Raw genomic sequence first — 20,900 nt, 5'->3', positions numbered from 1 at the left:
AGGCCATAAGACGTAATCAGTAAGCGAATTGCCCAATCACGGTAGAGACCGTAAGGCCAGTAGCGAATCCAATCTTACGATATCCTTACTAATTATGATCTTACGTTTTTCTATGTGCTCCCGGCTTAAGGCCATTCCACACAAATTTGCATAGTCGCATAACCATATGCATAACAAAAATTATCCAATCACATTTCTGTCATAAAGGTAAACGTAAAATACGATTGGATGATTTCCTTTATGCATATGTTTATGCCGCTATGCAAGTTTGTGTGGAATGGCCCTAATACTGTGGCAGCGGCACAGAAAAACAGTCACGTGACGTTTGATTGCTTTTCAGTCCCATAAAAAGGCCTTTAAGAACTGACAATATCTGTACAGACAATGGCCCGTATTCATAGTCAGATCTTATATTCAAGGCTGTCTTAAGTACAGTCTTAAAGAATCCTCTACATAGAAGTCGTAGACGGTTGTGGAGTCTTAAATCTAGGAGTAGGAAACTGATCAATTCTAATCGAGTATTCTTCTTATATTTTATTGTAATTGGTTGTTTTTCTAGTTTTATGTAGAGAACTCTTAAGAAGTCACAATCAATCAGAGGGCCGTATTAGCATCTTAAGACGTTACTTAAAACAATCTTGAAATAAAACTATAAATACCAACCCAATATTTACCTCTCGCTTAAGGCTGTGTTTAGATTCCTTACTGGATGGGTGATCGCTGAATGACTGGGCGGAGCCTAGCGAAAAGTACCGGAGTGGTTAAGAATCTGAACACACTCTAAGATAAGGGAGTGTCCTACATACATCGGTTACAGCAAACAGTAACATAAATATATCAGATTTAATATAAATTACATATATAATTAATATAATTATATATAACTAAAATATATATAATAATAATAATAAAAGATATAAAATAAATATCTTATCAATATCTTAAATTTCGACCTGTAAAACTTAATAGATAATTAAATACTTGGTCTCCTTTAAGTTACAGTTTATACTACTACTGTTTATAACAGGGGGGCATAACCAAAAATTTAAATTTTCGTATAGATGCACGTCAAACATGCTGGGATAGCACAAGCAGTCTTTAATGCGCCATTACCATCCATTCCATCTGGCTCAAGAAATCGGGTAGTTTTTCTATCCTCCCCGGTGGATAGAATAGGAATCTGAACGTTCCATATAAACGTCCAATAAAGGCACTCAAAAGGAATCTGAATGCTTTTTGGATGTCTGGGTGCATTCGAATGAGGAATCTGAACGCCTTAGATAATGTACTTGAAACCTTCAATACGCATACGCGCATTTTTAACCAACCTTATCTGCATGTATGGAAGTGAGAAGTCTGATTATTCTCTATGGTCTAGTTTACATCATGCACTTGATACAAGTACTAACTAGTAACTTTTTATTGAATGATCTTAATTTCGGCGATATGTTGACATATACATGATATATGTATTTAATTAATTATGATGTATATGTACCAATTAGTACCAATTTGTACCAATTTAGTACATCATTCTTTAAATACATTGCTGAAATTAAAATAATTTAATAGAAAATTACTACTAGTTAGTACGTATATCAAGTGTGTGCACGATGTAAATTAGATCTATCTCTTTGTCTTCGCACACTTCCCACTCCTAAAAAGAGGCTGCGTTAGCAATATAGGAGTATTACATATATGATTCAGTTAGAAAATATACCTATAAGTAAAATAGATCTAAATAAGTATGGATGGATGGAGCATTGGTCGCGTTCAGTAGACAAGTAGACTCAATCGTTGCGGAGCGGATCCGTGAGCACTTGCTGCTTATTGGTGTATTCTTTTAGATCATCCAACAGCATCGAGCGCTCATCCAATAGTAACGGATTTGCTTTACATCATTTTTTGTTTGGTTCTTAAATTTTTCATCTATTTTTAATATAAATATTGTGCATTTATCATTTACTGCTCTTAAGTATTATATTATGTTGGTAATTATACAGTTTAGCATACTTCAAAAAATCAATAAAATTAGACTTATTTGATGCGTTTTTTCACAAAATAAAAGAATCTGAAAAAAAAAACGTCGCTCTGCCCTGTGATTCGAGATATTAAGCGTTAAAGTTGATAACTATTGAATATTAGAAAATCTGTCACAGAGACAAAATGAGGGTAATTCTTCAGAAGAGCTACCTCCGATTTCGATGAAATTAGGGTCATTCAACGTATTTTTGCGTAAAATGTAAGAATCTGGTAGAAAGAGTCCGGGACTGCGGCCCTGCGAACCGAGATATTGAGCATTAAAGTTAACAACTATTAAGAAATCTGTCATGAGGGGTGTATAGACAGCAGTTTATTGATTCGAAGCGATTACGCATAAAACAAATATCATATCCTACCCGTTTGGGGCCTAACCGCCTAGAAGTTGCAGCCTAGATAGATAGTGTCTACCTGAAATATTTTTAACCCATGAAGACAGTGGGGTCGAGCCGGAATCGGTCCGAAATGTGCATCGAATGTCGAACACTGATCTAAAAGAATGCACCAATAACAGTAAGCGCTCACTCAACTATTGAGTCTGCTCAACGCAGTGATTATAATAACTTCTCTTCCGTAATTATTTTATTATTCCGACCCTTTTTTTTATCAACTAGAACTTTTCCAAGAGATATGAAACACATTTGACTATTCAATCGTACGTGAATAATGTCGAGTTCTATTTATATCAACCCTCACCCGAACTGTGAATATGCGAACATTTACGATAATTAATTTGTACTGCGATTTTTTGGATAAGTTATTGTCTGAAGAGGGCTCAATCCGGTAGCCGAAACTTGTAATGAATATTTATATTTAAACTGAGTTTTTATTATTGTTTATTTATTTTTTCCTATATATTTTACTTTTGTCTATCTATAATTTATTCTTTTAATTGTATAACTTTTTTAAAGAAATGTGTTGATTCTTACTTTGCCCTTTATTTATTGTTATTTATATTCCGACGTGTTTTTTATTAATTTGAGTTTTACAAAATAATAACATTTTTTACATATTTATACTAAACGTCAAATAAACGTTAAATATTTTATCATATTTAAAGAATGTTTAATCATATTTTTAATAAATAAATAACAAAAACAAACATTTAATAAACGTTATATAAATGTTTAAAAAATATTATTTTGAAAACAAATTATAAAACGTAAAATTAATTACTAATAAACGTTTAAAAAACATTTAATAGAGTATATAGACATTAAATAAATATTTCTTTAAACCTTTATTTCAAACGAATAATTAATGTAAAATAAACATTTAATAATAAATGTTAAATAAATGTAACGTAAATCTCTTTTCAATATATTTAAAATAAATAAATATAGCCCAGGAAAATTAGACGATTTTTGGCGATATGAAGGAAAAAAAAAATTGCTTCAAAGCTGGATTTTTTGTATAGAGGTATGTAATAATGTACTTTTTATCATATCAAAAGTCCCTATGTGTGAAGGCATGCGCCATCTTGAAAAAAATGTCGCATAAAATTGATTTTTTGCAAATATCTCAGAAACTATTCGTTGTACGGAAATTAACGTTCATTCGAAAATAAAGCTGATAAAATTCCCTATTTCATTTGTTACTGAACCTCGCACGTGCAATAGTTTCCGAGAAAGATTTTTTTTTAAAGAATCTCTTATTTTCGAATTTTACATAAATATATTTTGGCTCCGTAAATATCTCAAATTTAACTGTATCTACATAGAAAATGCATATAACAAAATCGGAATAGTTTAATTATCTACAAAATAATTTATATACAAAATGATTATCTACAAAATGATTTTTTAATGAATGTTGTACAACCGATAGTTCCGGAGTTATAATTTTTTTAAGGCATTTTAATTTGCGTATATTATGAAAATGGGAACATTTCATCGCAAATTTATCGGAAATATCTTATATATGGTTACTCCTACACCATAAATAGTTTTTATCAAAATAAAAGATCATTAAATTTCCTCCATTTTGATTTTTAATGATTTATATACGGCTAATAATTACTGAGCTACAGCTGAAAAACGTTCATTATACGTGTTTCTTAGTACAGTTTTGTAAATAACTCACTTCTAACATGTCTGAGGCAAAAAATGTATAGAAATCATATGAAAGCTTATAAAATTACCTTTAAAATAAAAAATTACCTTTTAAATGAAATTTGTTTAAACCTTGTCTGATGAATTATTTCCGACATACAGCCTTTGGAAGATTTCGTACTGTGTTCATTTTATGATAAAATCGGACTTTTTGTATAAACAAACATATGTAATGACAACAGAATAATTAATATCGATATTTTTCTATTAGTTTATATATATATGAATACAATCCTGCATTGATAATAGTTTAAAAAATTTACTTTTCGAAAAACAATTGTTATAAGAATGCTTATTTTTTGGCATTTGGTATGAAAAAGCGATTTACGGTTTTTTTTGCAAATATCTCAATTTCTAGAAAATATACATAAAAGATACCTCAGATAAAATTTGAAGCCTATAAAATTTCCTACAAAATGGTGTATTGTAATTTATGCTTGATAAAAATTGACCAACATACAGATATTTGAAGATAGTTCTTTTTTCCAATTTGTTCTCATTTTCATGATCGATAATAATGGCCAAAAAAGTTTATTTGCAAAATTTTAAAATTGATGTGCGTTTCCGAGTTTATAATACATGATATTGGCTTGCATTTTTAGTACTTGAACCACATTTTTAGGACAAATAGTATTCGAAATATGTGTATACTATAGGAAAGAACGGTATATACTGCCGCTACGCATGATAATATTTGTTATCAGCACTAGGATTGATTCGGATTTAAAGCTACGCGGATATTCGTTTATCCGAATTACGAATAAATGTGATGCTTCAAATTCAGATTATCCGGAGATTCGAATTTTCTAGGATATCCGAATCTTGATCCGAATAGTAAAAATCAAAATCAGATCCGGTTCTCAGATTCGGCTCCGGATTCGTAGCGAACTTATAGCGAATTCGATTGGATGCATTAGTGCGAACTGAATGTATATTAAAGTTATTATAATGTATCATACACTTATTTAATCTGAGTGTAAAAGTGAAATACAAATATTTCTCTTATTAGCCTTGTACATCTTTGTTATTACTATTTTAAGATTGAGAATCTGTTCTAAACATTTATATTTATAAGCAGTATATATATTAAGTCTCATAGAACGTTTATGTGAGAAACATAACCTATAGAACAAATGCTTTAACGGTCTATCTGGATTTTAAGCTTGTATAATTCTGTGTGAATCTATATTTATATTTTTTAATTTTATTTTTTTTCAATTATATATGTAAATCAAAATTTAATTTTTATTTAACAAATTACACGGTAAAAAATTTGTCATGCATGAATATGTATAAATATGTATAAATATACATAAATACGTATAAATATTCATAAATATGTATAATTATAAATGAAATATGTCCATATATACATGTTCATATATCCTTCTTTCTTTTGTAAAATTACTTTTTAGTGTAATAAAAATAATAAGTATTGTGAAAACATAAAAAATAATTATAGAAATAATTTTCACATTATTTGTTTTAGAAAAAAATAAGTTTGGAAAAGTGTAAAAAAAACTGCTCATACATAATTATGCATAATTTTATATATAATTATATATAAATAATTTGTTTATATTTTTTGAAACTTGATTTTTTTCTAAAACAAATAATGCGAAAATTACCTTTTTAATTATTTTTAATGTTTTTACGTCAGTATTATTATTTCTATTACACTAAAAAATAATTTTATAAAAGAAAAAAGGATGTATTAACATGTATGGACATATATAATTGTCATATATAATTGTACATGTTTATGAATATTTATGCGTGTTTATGTATGTTTATATATATTTATACATATTTATGCATGACAAATTTTTTACCGGATAATTTAAAAGCTGTGCGCAAGAGTAAAGTACCCTTGATATCGTTTTACCGAGGACATTGAAGGTTGTGTTGACTTGTACTATGCTAGCACAGCTTGGATGTACAGTATCGTTTACATTGAAGCACTAGAAACCCGATTTATGAGCAAAAAAGCCGAATACGAAGAACAAAACTATTTTTAATTTTAATTTCCGATTATTGAAGACCGACAGATTTCCCCTACCTTTGCCCCCCTCCCTCCACACAATTCTTTTTTTCTCCCCCCCCCCACTATTCCAATAAGCAGCGTAATATAAAAGGAACGATCTGGAGAAATAGCTCCGTATCAGGCAGCTTGAAGAACAGTCTGATTCAGGCTGTTCTTCGCCCTAATAAAGTGCAAGGTTCACGAAACGTTGGCGTTCCAAGAATGGATCTGGACGTGGAGAAACATATAATCTTTATATAGAAAGCACCCGTGGAAGCCTCAAGAATATTACCTAACTTCTGTTATTATGAAAGAGCGATTAAAATCTTTATAGCACAATGTAGCACAAATCTAGCACAACTCAACATAACGTTTATTTTGCCGATAAAATCAAATGGCGGTGCTGGTGAAAAAAATACTTTACCGCTTACTAACCGCTAAAAAGGTACGAAGATGTGGAATTGCAAGCATTGTTGGACGAAGATGATTCACAAACACAAAAACAACTCGCAGAGCAATTGAGCGTTAGTCAACAAGCTGTTTCCAATCGCCTACGAGAGATGGGAAAGATTCAGAAGACCGGAAGATGGGTACCGCATGAGTTGGACGGCAGGCAGATGGAGAGGCGCAAAAACACATGTGAAATTTTGCTTGCACGATACAAAAAGAAGTCGTTTTTGCATCGTATCGTTAGTGGGGATGAAAAGTGGATTTATTTTGAGAATCCCAAGCGCAAAAAAACCTTGGGTAGATCCAGGCGTACCATCCACATCGACCGCAAGACCGAATCGCTTTGGCAGAAAGACAATGCTCTGTGTTTGGTGGGACCAGAAGGGTGTGGTCTATTATGAGCTGTTAAAACCTGATGAAACGGTTAATGCTGGACGCTACCAACAACAATTGATCGATTTGAATAGTTCACTGCTTGAAAAAAGACTCCTTTGGCTCCTTCCGATTACCACTTGTTTGCATCGATGGGTCACGCACTTGCTGAGCAGCGCTTTGGTTCGTACGAAGATGTGAAAAAATGGCTCGATGAATGGTTCGCGGCAAAAGGGAAAGATTTTTACTGGCGTGGTATCCACAAATTGCCCGAAAGATGGGAAAAATGTGTAACTAGCAATGGAGTACTTTGAATAAAGCTTTTTTTATCATTCTTCCGAATTTAACGTGTTTTTTTTTAAATCCGCATTTCATACTTGTACACCTGGTAAGTTTTCATATGATTTCTATACATTTTTCACCTCAGACATGTCAGAAGTGAGTTATTTATAAAAATGTACTAAGAAACACTTGTAATGAACATTTTTAAGCTGCAGCTAATAATTATTAGCCGTATTCTCCTTAATCCTATTGCTCATGGCCGACTTCTCTCATATGTCGGTGGTGCGTACGCTGATTGTATAGAGTCATAAGGGACCTACAGTTTAATGTCAATTCCGAACGACGATTTTAGATTAGAAAAGTGTATATGACAAGGACATTCTCAATGGTTTGCCGTTGCCTGCCGAGAAGAGCTACGAGCATATGAAAATTTTTCAGTTCTGCCTAGGGCAAAACTTTTGTCTCAAACTCGGGATCTCTGGCTAGCAATCTCGTATGCTGCCTGTTACGTCACGCTCGGACTCATATTAGCCGTATATGAATAATTAAAAAACCAAAATGCTGGATATTTAATGATCTTTTATTTTGATAAGAACTATTTATGGCGTAGGAGTAAATGTATAAAAGATATTTCTGATAAATTTGTGAGGAAATGTTCTCATTTTTATAATATTTGCAAATCAAAATGCCTTCAAAAAATTATATATCCAGAACATTCATTAAAAAATTATTTTATAGATAATTAAATACTTTTTCGATTTTGTTATATGTATTTTGTACGTAGATACAGCCAAATTTGAGATCATTCACGAAGCCAGAATATATTTACGTAATGTTCGAAAATAAGAGATCCTTTAAAAAAAAATCTTTCTCAAAAACTATTGCACGTACAATGTTCATTAAAAAATCAAATTGTGAGGAATTTTATCAGCTTTATTTTCAAACTGAACGTTAATTTCCGTACAACAAATAGTTTCTTAGATATTTGCAAAAAACATTTTGTGCGACTTTTTCAAGATGGCGCAGCCGGCCATGTCCTCACATGGGGCGACTTTTGATATGTTAAAAAGTACACTATTGCAGATCTATAGAAAAATTCAGCTTTGCAGTAATTTTTTCCTTTTCAAATTCTTATTTTCCTGGGCTAATAATGTAAAATAAACATTAAATAAATGTTAAATAAACGTTTAAACAATGTTTTTTTAATTATTTATTTAAAATGAAAAATTATAATGTAAAATGAACATTTAATAAATTGACATTAAATTAATGAATTTTGAAAACGAATTGTGAAAAATGTAAAATTAATAAGAAATAAACGTTTAAAAACATTTAAAAAACATTATCTGCTGATTGGGTTACTCAAATACTAAACTTTTTGGACAGCCGACACTTAAACTATTTTTTTTTGTAGTTTGGAATATTAATTTTAAGATATTAAACTATGTCTTTAAACATTTTTGTTTCAGAGTTTTACATTTTTATATGAAACAGTGCATTTTTCTCATTTTGTTAACTATATTTAGTTATAACAATTTATCTACAATTTGTTATGAATATATAATTGTAGATAATAAAATAATACTTTCTCTAGAGATGTCAAAATATACATAAAAATCTTTTAATAATTTATATATACTTGTAAAAGTGATGAAAATTCAGAACACAAAAACTAGATGTATAATTAAGATGTGTACTCTAAAGGTTAATATACGCACCCAAATATTTAGCTAGCGCTGTTAATTTATAATTTTCCTTGATTATTATAAAACGTTCTGCGAATAACTTTCATGTTGGATTATCAAAACAACATAATAGTATTTAAATATACATTTTGAATATGATCCACAAATTTTGAAGTTTGAAAAATATGAAAAATAATATCCTTATAAAATGATTAGGTTGAATAAAAATTCATATTGTATCTACAGAAAAATTATTTCATGTTTTTGTCTACCAATGATTATATAATAATGTTTCTCATATACAAAACAACTTAATTTATAACATTACTGGTACTAAATGTAAATTTGAATTTCGATGACGCCAAAGTTAAAAAATATGCTCAAGGTAATTACTTGCAGCTGTATTAACACAATAAATCATTTATTATCTCACGATGTTTGTCGGGAAATTTGCACAAGTATATAAAGTAGATGAACATTTGCATTATAGTTGCGCCGAAATTCTGCTTCTTATCTGTTATTAAAGATACAAAAAAAATGGCATTCACGAAATTATTTGTTTTGACGTTAATAATCGTTATTAATCTGCAGGAAATTTATGGACATGGAATGATGATGAACCCTATAAATAGAAGCAGTGCATGGAGAAAAGGTTTTCCCGTAGAACCTAACTACACTGACAATGAGCACTTTTGCGGTGGATACGGTGTATGTATATATGATTATAAAATTGTAAAACTTTGCGAAAGATATTAACCTCAATGAGTATTTTTTAAATCAAATTGTTAAGATCAATAATTGGCCATTTAAATTAATTTACGGTATGTTTAAAAAAACATGTATGTTTTTTGAAAACTTTATGATATAACTTTACAATATAGGGGGAATCTGGGAGACTTGACCATATGTGTGTGTGGGAAAATTAAACTACTTTAAATTTCTCATTTAAATTTTCATGCCACGGTTAAGCTGGCAACTATTTGTCATGTTTCGAGCAATGTGAAATCAAAATGGTATAATTCATACGCCGTGGTTTGACAACTGCTTGGCTTGAAATTTGATATATTTGAAGTGGTTCAACTCTCCCATATGGTCGAGTCTCTCGAACTCTTCTTAGGGGCAGGTAGGGCACATTGTAACCGATTTTTTCTTTTTGCTCCTTCTTGTTAGTGTAAAAGAATATTTCAATTTTTATGAGATAAAAAGATTCCCCTTTCAACAAAGAACAATAAGTAATTTTAATCTTTGTAAGCAATTGAGGAATAGCTATTGTCACATAGTGCCTCATTTGTCACATATGGGGCATTATGTGACAGATTTGGGACACTATGTGACTGACCCAAGATTGAGTATTACAAGAAAAATCATTTTAATACATTTGAAGATTTATTATTCTATTTTTAAAACTTATAGGTACAATGTAAAACCAAAAATAAAATTTTTAAGTTGTTTAATATTAAAAATAGAATTTTCACTATGAGACATATAAGTACAGCATAAGTAGGTATATAAAAAGTATATAAAAACTAATATTATAACGAACTTATATTAATCATTTAGATTATAAGCTTTCCGGCTCAACTTTAATAAAATATATTGAAATAATAAACATATGATAAATATTAAAAATATATTAAAACATTAAAATATTAAAATAAAATGTCAAAATAAGATATCTTTTTTACTTGTAGAAATAGTTACAAAACCAAATTTTATAGAACTTTCTTAACTTAAACTTATATTAAAAACTTCTTTGGCAATATCAACTTAAAATTAAGAAAAAAATTAACAGCAAATGGGATCGTTGCTTTTTTGTTCACAGTGGATTTTGGTAAAATCATATGTATGTCTTTTTTCCTCTGTGTCGGATCATGCTTAACTAATAATCTGCTTAAATAATAGAATGAGGATGAGATAAACAAAAATAAGTATGTCACAGTGTACCCCAAGAATTACTATCATATACTATCCCAAGGATACTTTTGTCACTTAACTTGATGTGAATAGTGATACGAGACTTGCATTAATATGATCATAGTTTTAAATAAAATACTAATACATCATCTTACTAATACGCCATATACAATACTTGTACCATCAAAAGAAATGCCTTACCTTGAGAAACAAAATTATAAATTGAAAAACAAATTTTCAGTTTGGTTAGATTTCTTTATTCCTCCCATCACTATGATTTTTCTCATAGGCTTCTGAAACTTTATCAAAGTTACTTCTTTCGTGACGCTTTTCTTTTGTGTAGATTAATGTTCGACTGCGCTTGCTGCGTTCTGAAAAAAGCGGTTGTCACATAGTACTTCCTGTCACCGTCCCACCTTCTCCTACGTATTCCGTATGGAAATTTAATAAGAAATCTGAATAGTTCTCAATATAGTTCTCAATGATTCCTTTCCATACGGAATATGTAGAAGAAAGTGAGGTACATGGTGACAGGAGGCACTATGTGACAACCGCTTTTTTTCAAAACGCAGCAAGCGCAGTCGAACATTAATCTACACAAAAGAAAAGCGTCACGAAAGAAATAACTTTGATAAAGTTTTAAAAGCTTATGAGAAAAATCATAGTCACGGGAGGAATATAAAGAAATCTAACCAAACTAAAAATTTGTTTTTCAGTTTATAATTTTGTTAAAATCGGCTGAAAATTGCAAATAAATTCCAGCACTGTACTAGAACTTTGATCTTTTTCAAAAACTTGCCAAATATCACGTTTAGATCGTATCATAGATTTCATCTTCTAATTATAAACAATTAGTTTACTTAGGAGCGCACAACTTTTTATGCGATATCTTATTTCGCGTGAAAAATCGCATGCTCTTAAACAGAGAGGGAGGTGAAGTGGAACTCGCTTCGCGTGGAATGTCGTGCGCCCCTAAGCAAAGGGGAGGATATAAAAGTTTTCAATATTGTATGTAGCAAAAATAAAACGTTATTTAAAAAATTTTTTTGTTAATAACCTTTTAACGAATAACGAGCGCCGGTTAAAATTTTTTGAAGAGCACTGATCAAGGCATGACCTTGACAACATATGCCAAAGTCAAAACGATCCGGCCTCGCTTATACTGCATAATTTTAACTACTCTACTTCTTTATCTTCAGTTAGAATTATTGGCGGTGTAGGAACCAATTGTCCCGTTTCAGGATCATAATAATGTGATGACACTTATTTGCGATATATATAAGAATGAAATTTTCCAGTTGGTATCCAGTGGTAGCTTTTGTCATATTCCGCTACTGTGACATAGATTTATGTTTTATTTGTACTATTAGTCTTTTTCCTTGAAGAAACTCTCCTAATAACCTACTTATTTTAATAGATTATGCTTCCATTTTTTGCAGTTTATCGCTTCCAGCCACGCATTATAGCAATATTTTTTCTGGATTGACATTTATGAGTTTTTACAAATGGAATTTGTTAGGCGTTCAATTTTTTTAAAATTGTTAACTGATGACTTCTTTTACAAATGTTACTAAGAGTTGTAACGACGAACAAAGGAAATTTGTTCAAAAGGAAAGATTTGCGTGGAGTCTATAGAACGTTTAATATTAAATCCACTTTAAAATATCTAAGCACTAAAATCCGCTTTGACCGGAAAATAGATTTACAACATAACTTATTTCTAATATAGGTCATTATGTTAAAGAAGATCAAAATATATAATAATAAACTCATTCTGTTCTTTCTTTATTGATACAAACCGAGTACGGTAAATTTTTTGCTTTACTTTGGTTTTGCTTTACTTTTGCTTTGTATGATTTATCATATCAATTACAAATTGAAATTTATCATAACTGAAAGTTATCCTACCTAATATATAATAACAGAAATATAGATTACGTTTACATCGCGCCCTTAGTCCCGTACACTACGGGACCGTACACTACTAGCGTACAAGTTGGACGCTAAGCATACGAGAGCGTGCCTCTCTTTCATTAATTTCTGCTTACTTTAAATTTATCCAGACAACGTGTCTATCTTGTTGCTGGCTAATATACATTGCTATAAGCATATGTTGCTACTAGAATTGCAGTAACTGCGTTCTCATTTGTTGAAAACTTGATGCCTTTATGATATGATAACTTTGAGTAGCAACTTACCAGCAGTTTGCCGACAACTTTAAAATCGTTATCACAAAACAATACAAGTCCGTATACAATGTTATAACCGTACTCACGAGTGACGGCACAACTTCGTTGCGTACTCTATTACTTTTCTTCAAGATTGGGTAGTACTAAATTAAAAAGTTAAAAGTTAAGTTACAATTATAAGTTATAAATTTATTTAATTACATTTTAGACTCTTAACTTTTTAACTTTACATAGTTATTATACATAGTATATTTTATCGATAACTATTAACTTTTCATTTGATTTTTTAAAAATTAACATCAGGATTGGATAGTTAACGTTATACGGATTTTATACTTGGATTATATACACATTATACAATACATTCGTGTCTGTCGGATATTTTTCTAATTTTAAATAATTTCAAATATTTCGTTTACATTTAAACAAAGAATAAAGAAGTTTGATCCGACATCATGATCTAAAATCACGATTTTCTCGAAAAATATACAGAAGTGTAATTTTTTGCTTTACAGGGATTATTTTTTAATTCCACAGAATAATCACGCAAAAGCTGATCAAAATCCGTAAAATACATAGGTAAGTCTCTCTGCTTGTTAATTAAAAAAATTAACTTTTAACTTAGTTTTTTAATTTAGTTAAAAAAAAGTTAACTTGAAATTATAAAATAAAACAAATTAAATTAAATTTTTTAACTTTTTAATTACTTTTTTTCATTAACTTAACTTTTAATTCAATTAATGTCACTATGAATTAACTTTTATCTTAATAATAAAGTTTAATTTTAAATTAAACTTAGTTAAAAAAAAGTTAACTTACCTAACCCTGCTTTTCTTAATTAAATTTTCGTATAAGATAACTCGACAGATAGATTTTTCACAAATATCAGAGCTTTTCTCTAAACAAGTTGGACGCTAAGCATACGAGAGCGTGCCTCTCTTTCATTAATTTCTGCTTACTTTAAATTTATCCAGACAACGTGTCTATCTTGTTGCTGGCTAATATACATTGCTATAAGCATATGTTGCTACTAGAATTGCAGTAACTGCGTTCTCATTTGTTGAAAACTTGATGCCTTTATGATATGATAACTTTGAGTAGCAACTTACCAGCAGTTTGCCGACAACTTTAAAATCGTTATCATCAAAATTCATACTGCTGCCATCATATTGCCATAATAATATGCAGCATCATACAATGTCATGTCGAAAACGCAAAATAACATTAATGCAGCTATCTTGCTGTTAAACTGCTGGAAATACATATGCACATTGTTGCCTGCATGTTGCTACAATGTCGGTATATTCGAAATCGTTGAAGACAATTCTATGGCAAGTTGCCAGTATCATAAGCAATCACAGATTTGTACGATTTGAGACACGCTTTACTATTTGAATAATTACGCGCAATTAAATAAGCTTAAGATATGGCAACGTTTTATCTCCTGTGCTGTCTTGTATTTTCTCTCCTTCGCTCCAATACTCCTTTATATCTGCGACGTCTTCTTCAGTTGAACTTTGAACATCATTCTTCTTTTAACTACCTTGTTACTAGATACCAAGATTACTTATCCTTCCCCATACATCCACTAAGTTCCCTGCCGCTTTCTATACCTCTCAAATATTTTTATATATATATAATTCTCTTCCTGATTCAATAAAAATCTCTCCCTTTCTGTTCTCCTTTCGTTCCGCTGCCTCGCATTTCATCGCGTCATTCATAGTATTTAAGCGAGACTGACGAAATTGATGTGTTTGCGGATGTATGCGCGTGTGTGTATGTATGTAAGTGTATGTGTGTATGATTTCAATTATCGGGGGGGGGGGGTTCACTTCTCATTGCATTGTTATCTTATTTCCGGTTTTGTTGCTGATGGCTTTGTAACAGCAATTTTGCTGACGCCTAACCATTTGCAAGCTACTATTGTCTATTGTATTGTATTTCATTTTATGTCTACTATAGTTTATTTTATGTCTATTGCTCTGTTAACATGTAGTCTTTCTTATAAAGCTTCGCTATGTTAATAAACTAAATTAAATTAAATTAAATTAAATTAAATTAAAATTACAATTCGCGACGGCAACGGAGATGGGTCGTTAAAAATGGGGAAATTGTCGGAAGACGAAAGAGATAGGCTATAAGAATGACACACATACAGAAATTAATAATAGAATGATTAATAAGTGTATTCAATAAGTCGGATTACAATTAAGTTCGAAGCCTCGCTCCATAGGTCTAATCTTATAAGTTCGACATCCGCAGGAAATAACGATACTTCTTTATTAATGCCAGCTCGACAATCGTATTAAATCTCATTAAATCTTGACTCTACGAGCGATCACCTTAGAAGACGACTAATGCACCAAATGCGAACTAAATCTGTCGATGGTATATAAGAGCTCGTATTTTTACAAAAGTATGTTATTCAAACGGATACTCAACTTCGCCATGAATCGGGACGGATCTCCCACGCGGCCGCTACAATAATTGTTATCGCTATTAGCAAAAGTTCCGCATATCCAATACCCGATAAAATTATGGATAGACGGATTCGACACAAAATGACTCATATGTGACAAAGAAGGCGAGCACGAATCGACAGCTAAGATGTTTCTCGAAAAGAAAATGCGTTCCGGGGGATGCAATCCGTGGTTTGCAATTTTGCAGGTTTACATGGCAACCATTAGATCGGCCATTCGAAAATTCTCGAGTTTCCACACGCGATTCACCCAACGCTCGGTACCCCAAGATCGGCAGCTTTATAATTACAGTGACGTTCGTCTCCCAATGATTCTTATATTCTCCAATATCCTTTCAACAACAGCCTTAGCTCCGTTTATAGCAACTCAGTAACTCCAAGGTAGGGATGTTCGATTTAAAATCGATTTTTTAGAAAATCGATTCTTTTACCTTCGTTTCTCGATTTTTTAAATCGATTCTTAAGCTCCGATTAAATTGACGAATCAATTCTTAAGATCCGAGATCGATCTTCCATGTACGCCCAATTCAAAGGTCTATTCTTTATTCCTACACTATTTGAACTGATACCTATGGTGCAGGAATAAAGAATCGATCTTATGGTTTACGTATAGACATAAGGCCATGGCACACATCTTTCGTAAAGCCCATGGCACATATAAAAACGTAAGGCCGTAACACGTAATCAGTAAGCGAATTGGCCAATCACGATAGAGACCGTAAGGCCGATAGCGAATATAATCTAATGCGTGGTCTACAATGGCAGTAGAAACTGTAAACATGTCGGGAGTAAGCTGGTTTTCCAGCTAAACCATTAATGGTTAATCGATCAACGTCAAATCAATGTTGATTCAACGTCGCTCGATGTCAAATCGATATTAATACAACGTCGATCGACTGCTGAATCAATGAGCATACAGCGTAATGTCACAATATTGATTTACATAAGATGCTGATTGGTTCAATGGTCTTATATTATGCTTATGCCTGTTATGCATTTCATGTGTGACAGGCTTAAGAGTGCATTCACACCTTGACGGAAAAGCAGAATTCAATAGGTGCATCCAGAAGCATGACCGCTCATTGAACACTCATTGAGCTCTTGTATCTGTTTGGTCTATATTTTTAGATCTAATGGAATATGCCAATCAGATATAAAGCTCACTGAACGTACTTCTAAGCTCACGCTGTACCGCCATTTGTTACCAGCGCGAATTCTGATTGGCTTCTGCTTTTCTGCTTTCTGCTTTTCTATTTAGTGTAAATGTGCTCTAAAGCGGCACACGATGCTTCGTGTTCTCTTGCTAGATTCCCTAGCTAGATTAAAATCTTGCTATTATATTGGCTGCGATATGCCACCTGATTAATAAAATGTGCAATAAAATAAAAAGAATAAAGAGCACATATATATTTCATTCTGTATAAATGACACAAGAGATGTATGCACGTGTGCATTAAATTATTTTTTTATAAGTCTACAATTATAAGTGTACAATTAGCCTCGATCTTTTAGATCGATTTCCGCTAAATCGATTCTTTGGTGCTCAATTTTTTGGTGAATCGATACTTATAGTTGCAATTCAGGTCGATTAAAAAATCAATTCTTTTGTCGAAATCGAGCATCTCTACTCCGAGGAATCATATGTTCTTTAATAAATCACCGGCTCAACTATAATATAAGAATACAAGATGTATCACTGAGCATAATGACGATAGCAATACTGGAAACAACTAATCAAAATTTGGCCTCTATACACTTTCCTGCGTATAATAGCGCTAATATATTGAAATAGCCAATTGAATTTTGGCCTCAATTCACTTTCCTACTGCGCATACTCAGGAATAATACATCTAAGGACTTCGATACTTTCCGTCGGAAATTTTCACAAATTGATAAATGACCACTTTTTTGCCACTCTCTTTCTGCCACTGAGCCACACAGCCCTGACACAACACTGTTGGTATTTCTTGTGTCCATATCTAGTAAATTTCTTATAGTATCTCACAGGTGATGTGGAAAGCTATTGTCGAAATGTACGTTATCATAATTATGTAATGTATTACAAACGTTAAAATATAAGTATATCATTAAGGAACAATAAATAAATTAACAATAGAAAATTTCATGTTATAAGAAATAAATTATTTAATAAAAAACACGTTTCAATAATATTTTGGCAGAAGGTGCGCTTCCAATATATTTCTGGGAATCTATAGGGAAACTTCTGAGCCAGGGTTACGTGAGCGTTCGGCGGCTCGGCCGCCGAGCCTCGAGCGATAGTGATGGCCGCCCGTTGGAATTAGCCCGAAATGTGCAGATCTTTGCATGCACTGGACCTATATTCTATAACTGTTTTATTCTTATCGACAATTGTTGGTGTTGTTGCGCTTTTTCATCATATAAAATATCTGCGCAATGACACCGACAATTGTCGATAGGCATATAAAATAGTTACAGAATTATTATATCATAGGTAGGAGAATTTGAGTTTTGGAGGGAGATAGATCAAGTATTAATTTTTAATAAAATCTTTATGATTGGGGTTTAAGTCCAATGCACTTGTCTGCCATATTAAAATTAAATACAAATTATAAATTTTGTTTTAAATTGTAGGAATTTCAGAAAATCTATGATTAAGGGAGGGAAATGAGTTTAATCATTCTAATGAAGAATGATTAAATTGAGGAAGAATATATTAATAATAAGACGTTTTTTGGCTCAAGCTTCTTAAATAATAAATAATAAGATTGATAATCTTAAAATAGAAATAAGAGATCCAATAGATGAGATAATATCTCATGATAAGTATAAGTCAGGATAATCTGTATATTGGCGAGGTATGCCTCTGAGGCCTAGAAAATGTTGGGGAAAAAAAGTTAAGTTAACTCCAATAAATATGGAAATATAAAAATTGAATGTTTAAATATAGGTCCAATGCACACAAAGATCTGCACATTTCGGGCTAATTCCAGCGAGCGACAATCATTACCGCTCGAGGCTCGGCGGCCAAACCATGTTTGTATCGCTAAGTGTGTAAAGACAGTTACGGAATCGCGCCCTTGATATAGTCGCATTGCGAGCCGCAAATTCTTACGCCTTAGAGCGCGCAATATAAATTAAAGAAGGACTCTAACGTTGCTTGTAATTTCCTGGGTTATGCAAGCTTGTTCCCCCGGGAAGTCCCGTCACCGCGCGGTTCCTAACTAGAAAAGATAATTTCGCACAAAAGAAACAAAAAGAAATCAGCGAAATGAATAATTAGCGCACACTCGCACTTCTATAAATTGCTGGCTCCTCATTTTCAAAATTTTGAAAAAATAAGCAGAATTCTGGCTGCCCCCCCCTTCCCTCGAAAAGTTTCTAGAATTCTCTATCAATTTTAGAAAGAATTTTGTCGATTAAAGTGGTGGAAATATCATTCGAAGTTGCGGGGAGACCAAGTTTACGATTCCGAAACTTTAAAAAGCTGTAACTTCTTTACCGTTCATTATAGTTATGATCCATATAGGACAATCGATAGAACTTTTTGGGGAGCAACCAAAACTCTCAAAAAAATATCGGATTTACGAAAAAATTAAAAAAAATTTTTTTAGAAAAAAATTCTTTAGTTAAAAAAAAAATTTTTTTTCAGATTTCGACCATTCTGTTATAAGTTCTGATAGCCCCCTAAAAAGTTTTAAAGATTATTCTTAATAACCAATGCGTTGAAACCAATGTATAGTATAAAAAGTTCTAGAACTTTGAAGTTTCAACTTTTGAATTTTTCTAAGTTCATACAAATCAAAATTTTTCTTCGGAAATCTTGCATTGTATTGAAAGTTCTACTAGCCTTCGAAGAGTTCTAACGATTATTCTTAATAATACATAGCTGAGACCGCAAACAAAAATATTCTAGCGCTTTGAAGTAGAAAAATTCGAAATCTGACACTTTAAAGCTCTAGAACTTTTTAGATATTGGTTTCAGCGCATCGGTTATTAAAAACAATCATTAAAACTCTTTAGGGGCGGGGGACTAAAAAAAGCAAATCTTTCTTTCTGTGACAGTAATGTTGCGTGATTCTAAATATGTTATATATTACAATATTGTTACAAATTTCCATTGCATTTTTTTTGAGATGTATATTAATGCATATGAGCCAATTACGCATAAGTCAATCATAACGCTAGAGGAAAAGTAAAAAATTTCCTACGCAGAAGTCGCTGTGATTGACAATGTGCAAGAAAACTACTTTCTTCTTGTTAAGAACGATTGCAGCATTATTATAATATAACAATGTTGCAATAACATTTTGCAACCATTTTACAATGTTTCAACTTTTCAATGAAATATTCCTTTAATTTTTTTGTAATCTTTCTGTGCTGTGTGGGAAGCAATTTGATCAGAAATGAAAAAAGATGAACATTAAGATGATTTAAAAAAAATAGATATAATTTTTTATTAGATTCAGTACGGGACAAATGGTGGAAAGTGCGGAGAATGCGGTGACAATTATACCTTACCTCGACCACGACCAAATGAAAATGGCGGCATCTATGGATCAGGTGTCATTGTTCAAAAGTAAGTAAATCGTATATAATAATAACACTCTACTAACAAATCAACCTATAATTTAAAAAACCAGGATTAGCAAACGTTACTTTTCAGTTATTTTGCCGTTACTTTTTATAATAAACAATTTGATGATAATGTTGCAATTTTTTATGACGGTAACGCTAACTAACTAAACGCTGAAGTTGTGCTTAAGTTAGAATTAAGAGTCATTTTGAAAAGTAACTTATCACAATTACGTATTACTTACTGAAAAAAGCAATAAGTAACGTTACTCGTTACAAGTAACGAGTAAAAAGTAACGCGTTACAAATTAGGAGTTATTTTTTTTCAGTAACGAATAATTTTTTCAACCTGTTGCAAGTAATGCGATTGACTTTTCTAATTCTGATGTTACCATTACCGTCATAAAAAATTCACACTGTCATTATTATAACAAGATAACGATCAACAAAGTAACGGCGCGGCGTTAGTAGTAAGTAATGCCTTATTTGCCAACTTTGAAAAAAACCATAAAACATTATAAAATACTATAAAATATTATAACTATAAAGAGTATTGTAAAATATTCTCTAAACTTTTGCTATTATAAAATACTCTCTAAACTTTTATTAAAATATAATTACGTATTTTGCCTCAATTCACGTAATATGTACATACTAATATATGTTGTAACGATTGGCATCGTCACAAGCATGGCAAAATTATTAGGTTGTTCGGAAAATAATTTCGTTTTTTTTTATAAAAATGAAAAACGATTTTCCTACCTAGGCGTTTCAAATGATCATGAACGGTCGAATTCGATC

At 31.5% G+C, this 20,900-nt stretch overlaps 1 protein-coding gene across 1 annotated transcript in view; it reads left to right on the top strand.

Moving 5' to 3' along the window:
* Nucleotides 1-9,466: 9,466 nt before the first annotated feature.
* LOC108755835 overlaps nucleotides 9,467-20,900 on the top strand; it is a 15,570-nt gene continuing 4,136 nt past the window's right edge. The window contains exons 1-2 of the mRNA XM_018499147.1: nucleotides 9,467-9,671; nucleotides 19,988-20,103. Coding sequence (XP_018354649.1) covers nucleotides 9,501-9,671; nucleotides 19,988-20,103 — 287 coding nt within the window. The 5' untranslated portion in view covers nucleotides 9,467-9,500. The remainder of the gene's footprint in view (nucleotides 9,672-19,987; nucleotides 20,104-20,900) is intronic.

Source organism: Trachymyrmex septentrionalis, unplaced genomic scaffold (assembly GCF_001594115.1).
Source record: "Trachymyrmex septentrionalis isolate Tsep2-gDNA-1 unplaced genomic scaffold, Tsep1.0 scaffold126, whole genome shotgun sequence".
Taxonomy (NCBI): Eukaryota; Metazoa; Arthropoda; class Insecta; order Hymenoptera; family Formicidae; genus Trachymyrmex; species Trachymyrmex septentrionalis.
The sequence above is the reverse complement of the archived record's forward strand: the minus strand, read 5'-3'. Positions and strand labels throughout refer to the sequence as shown.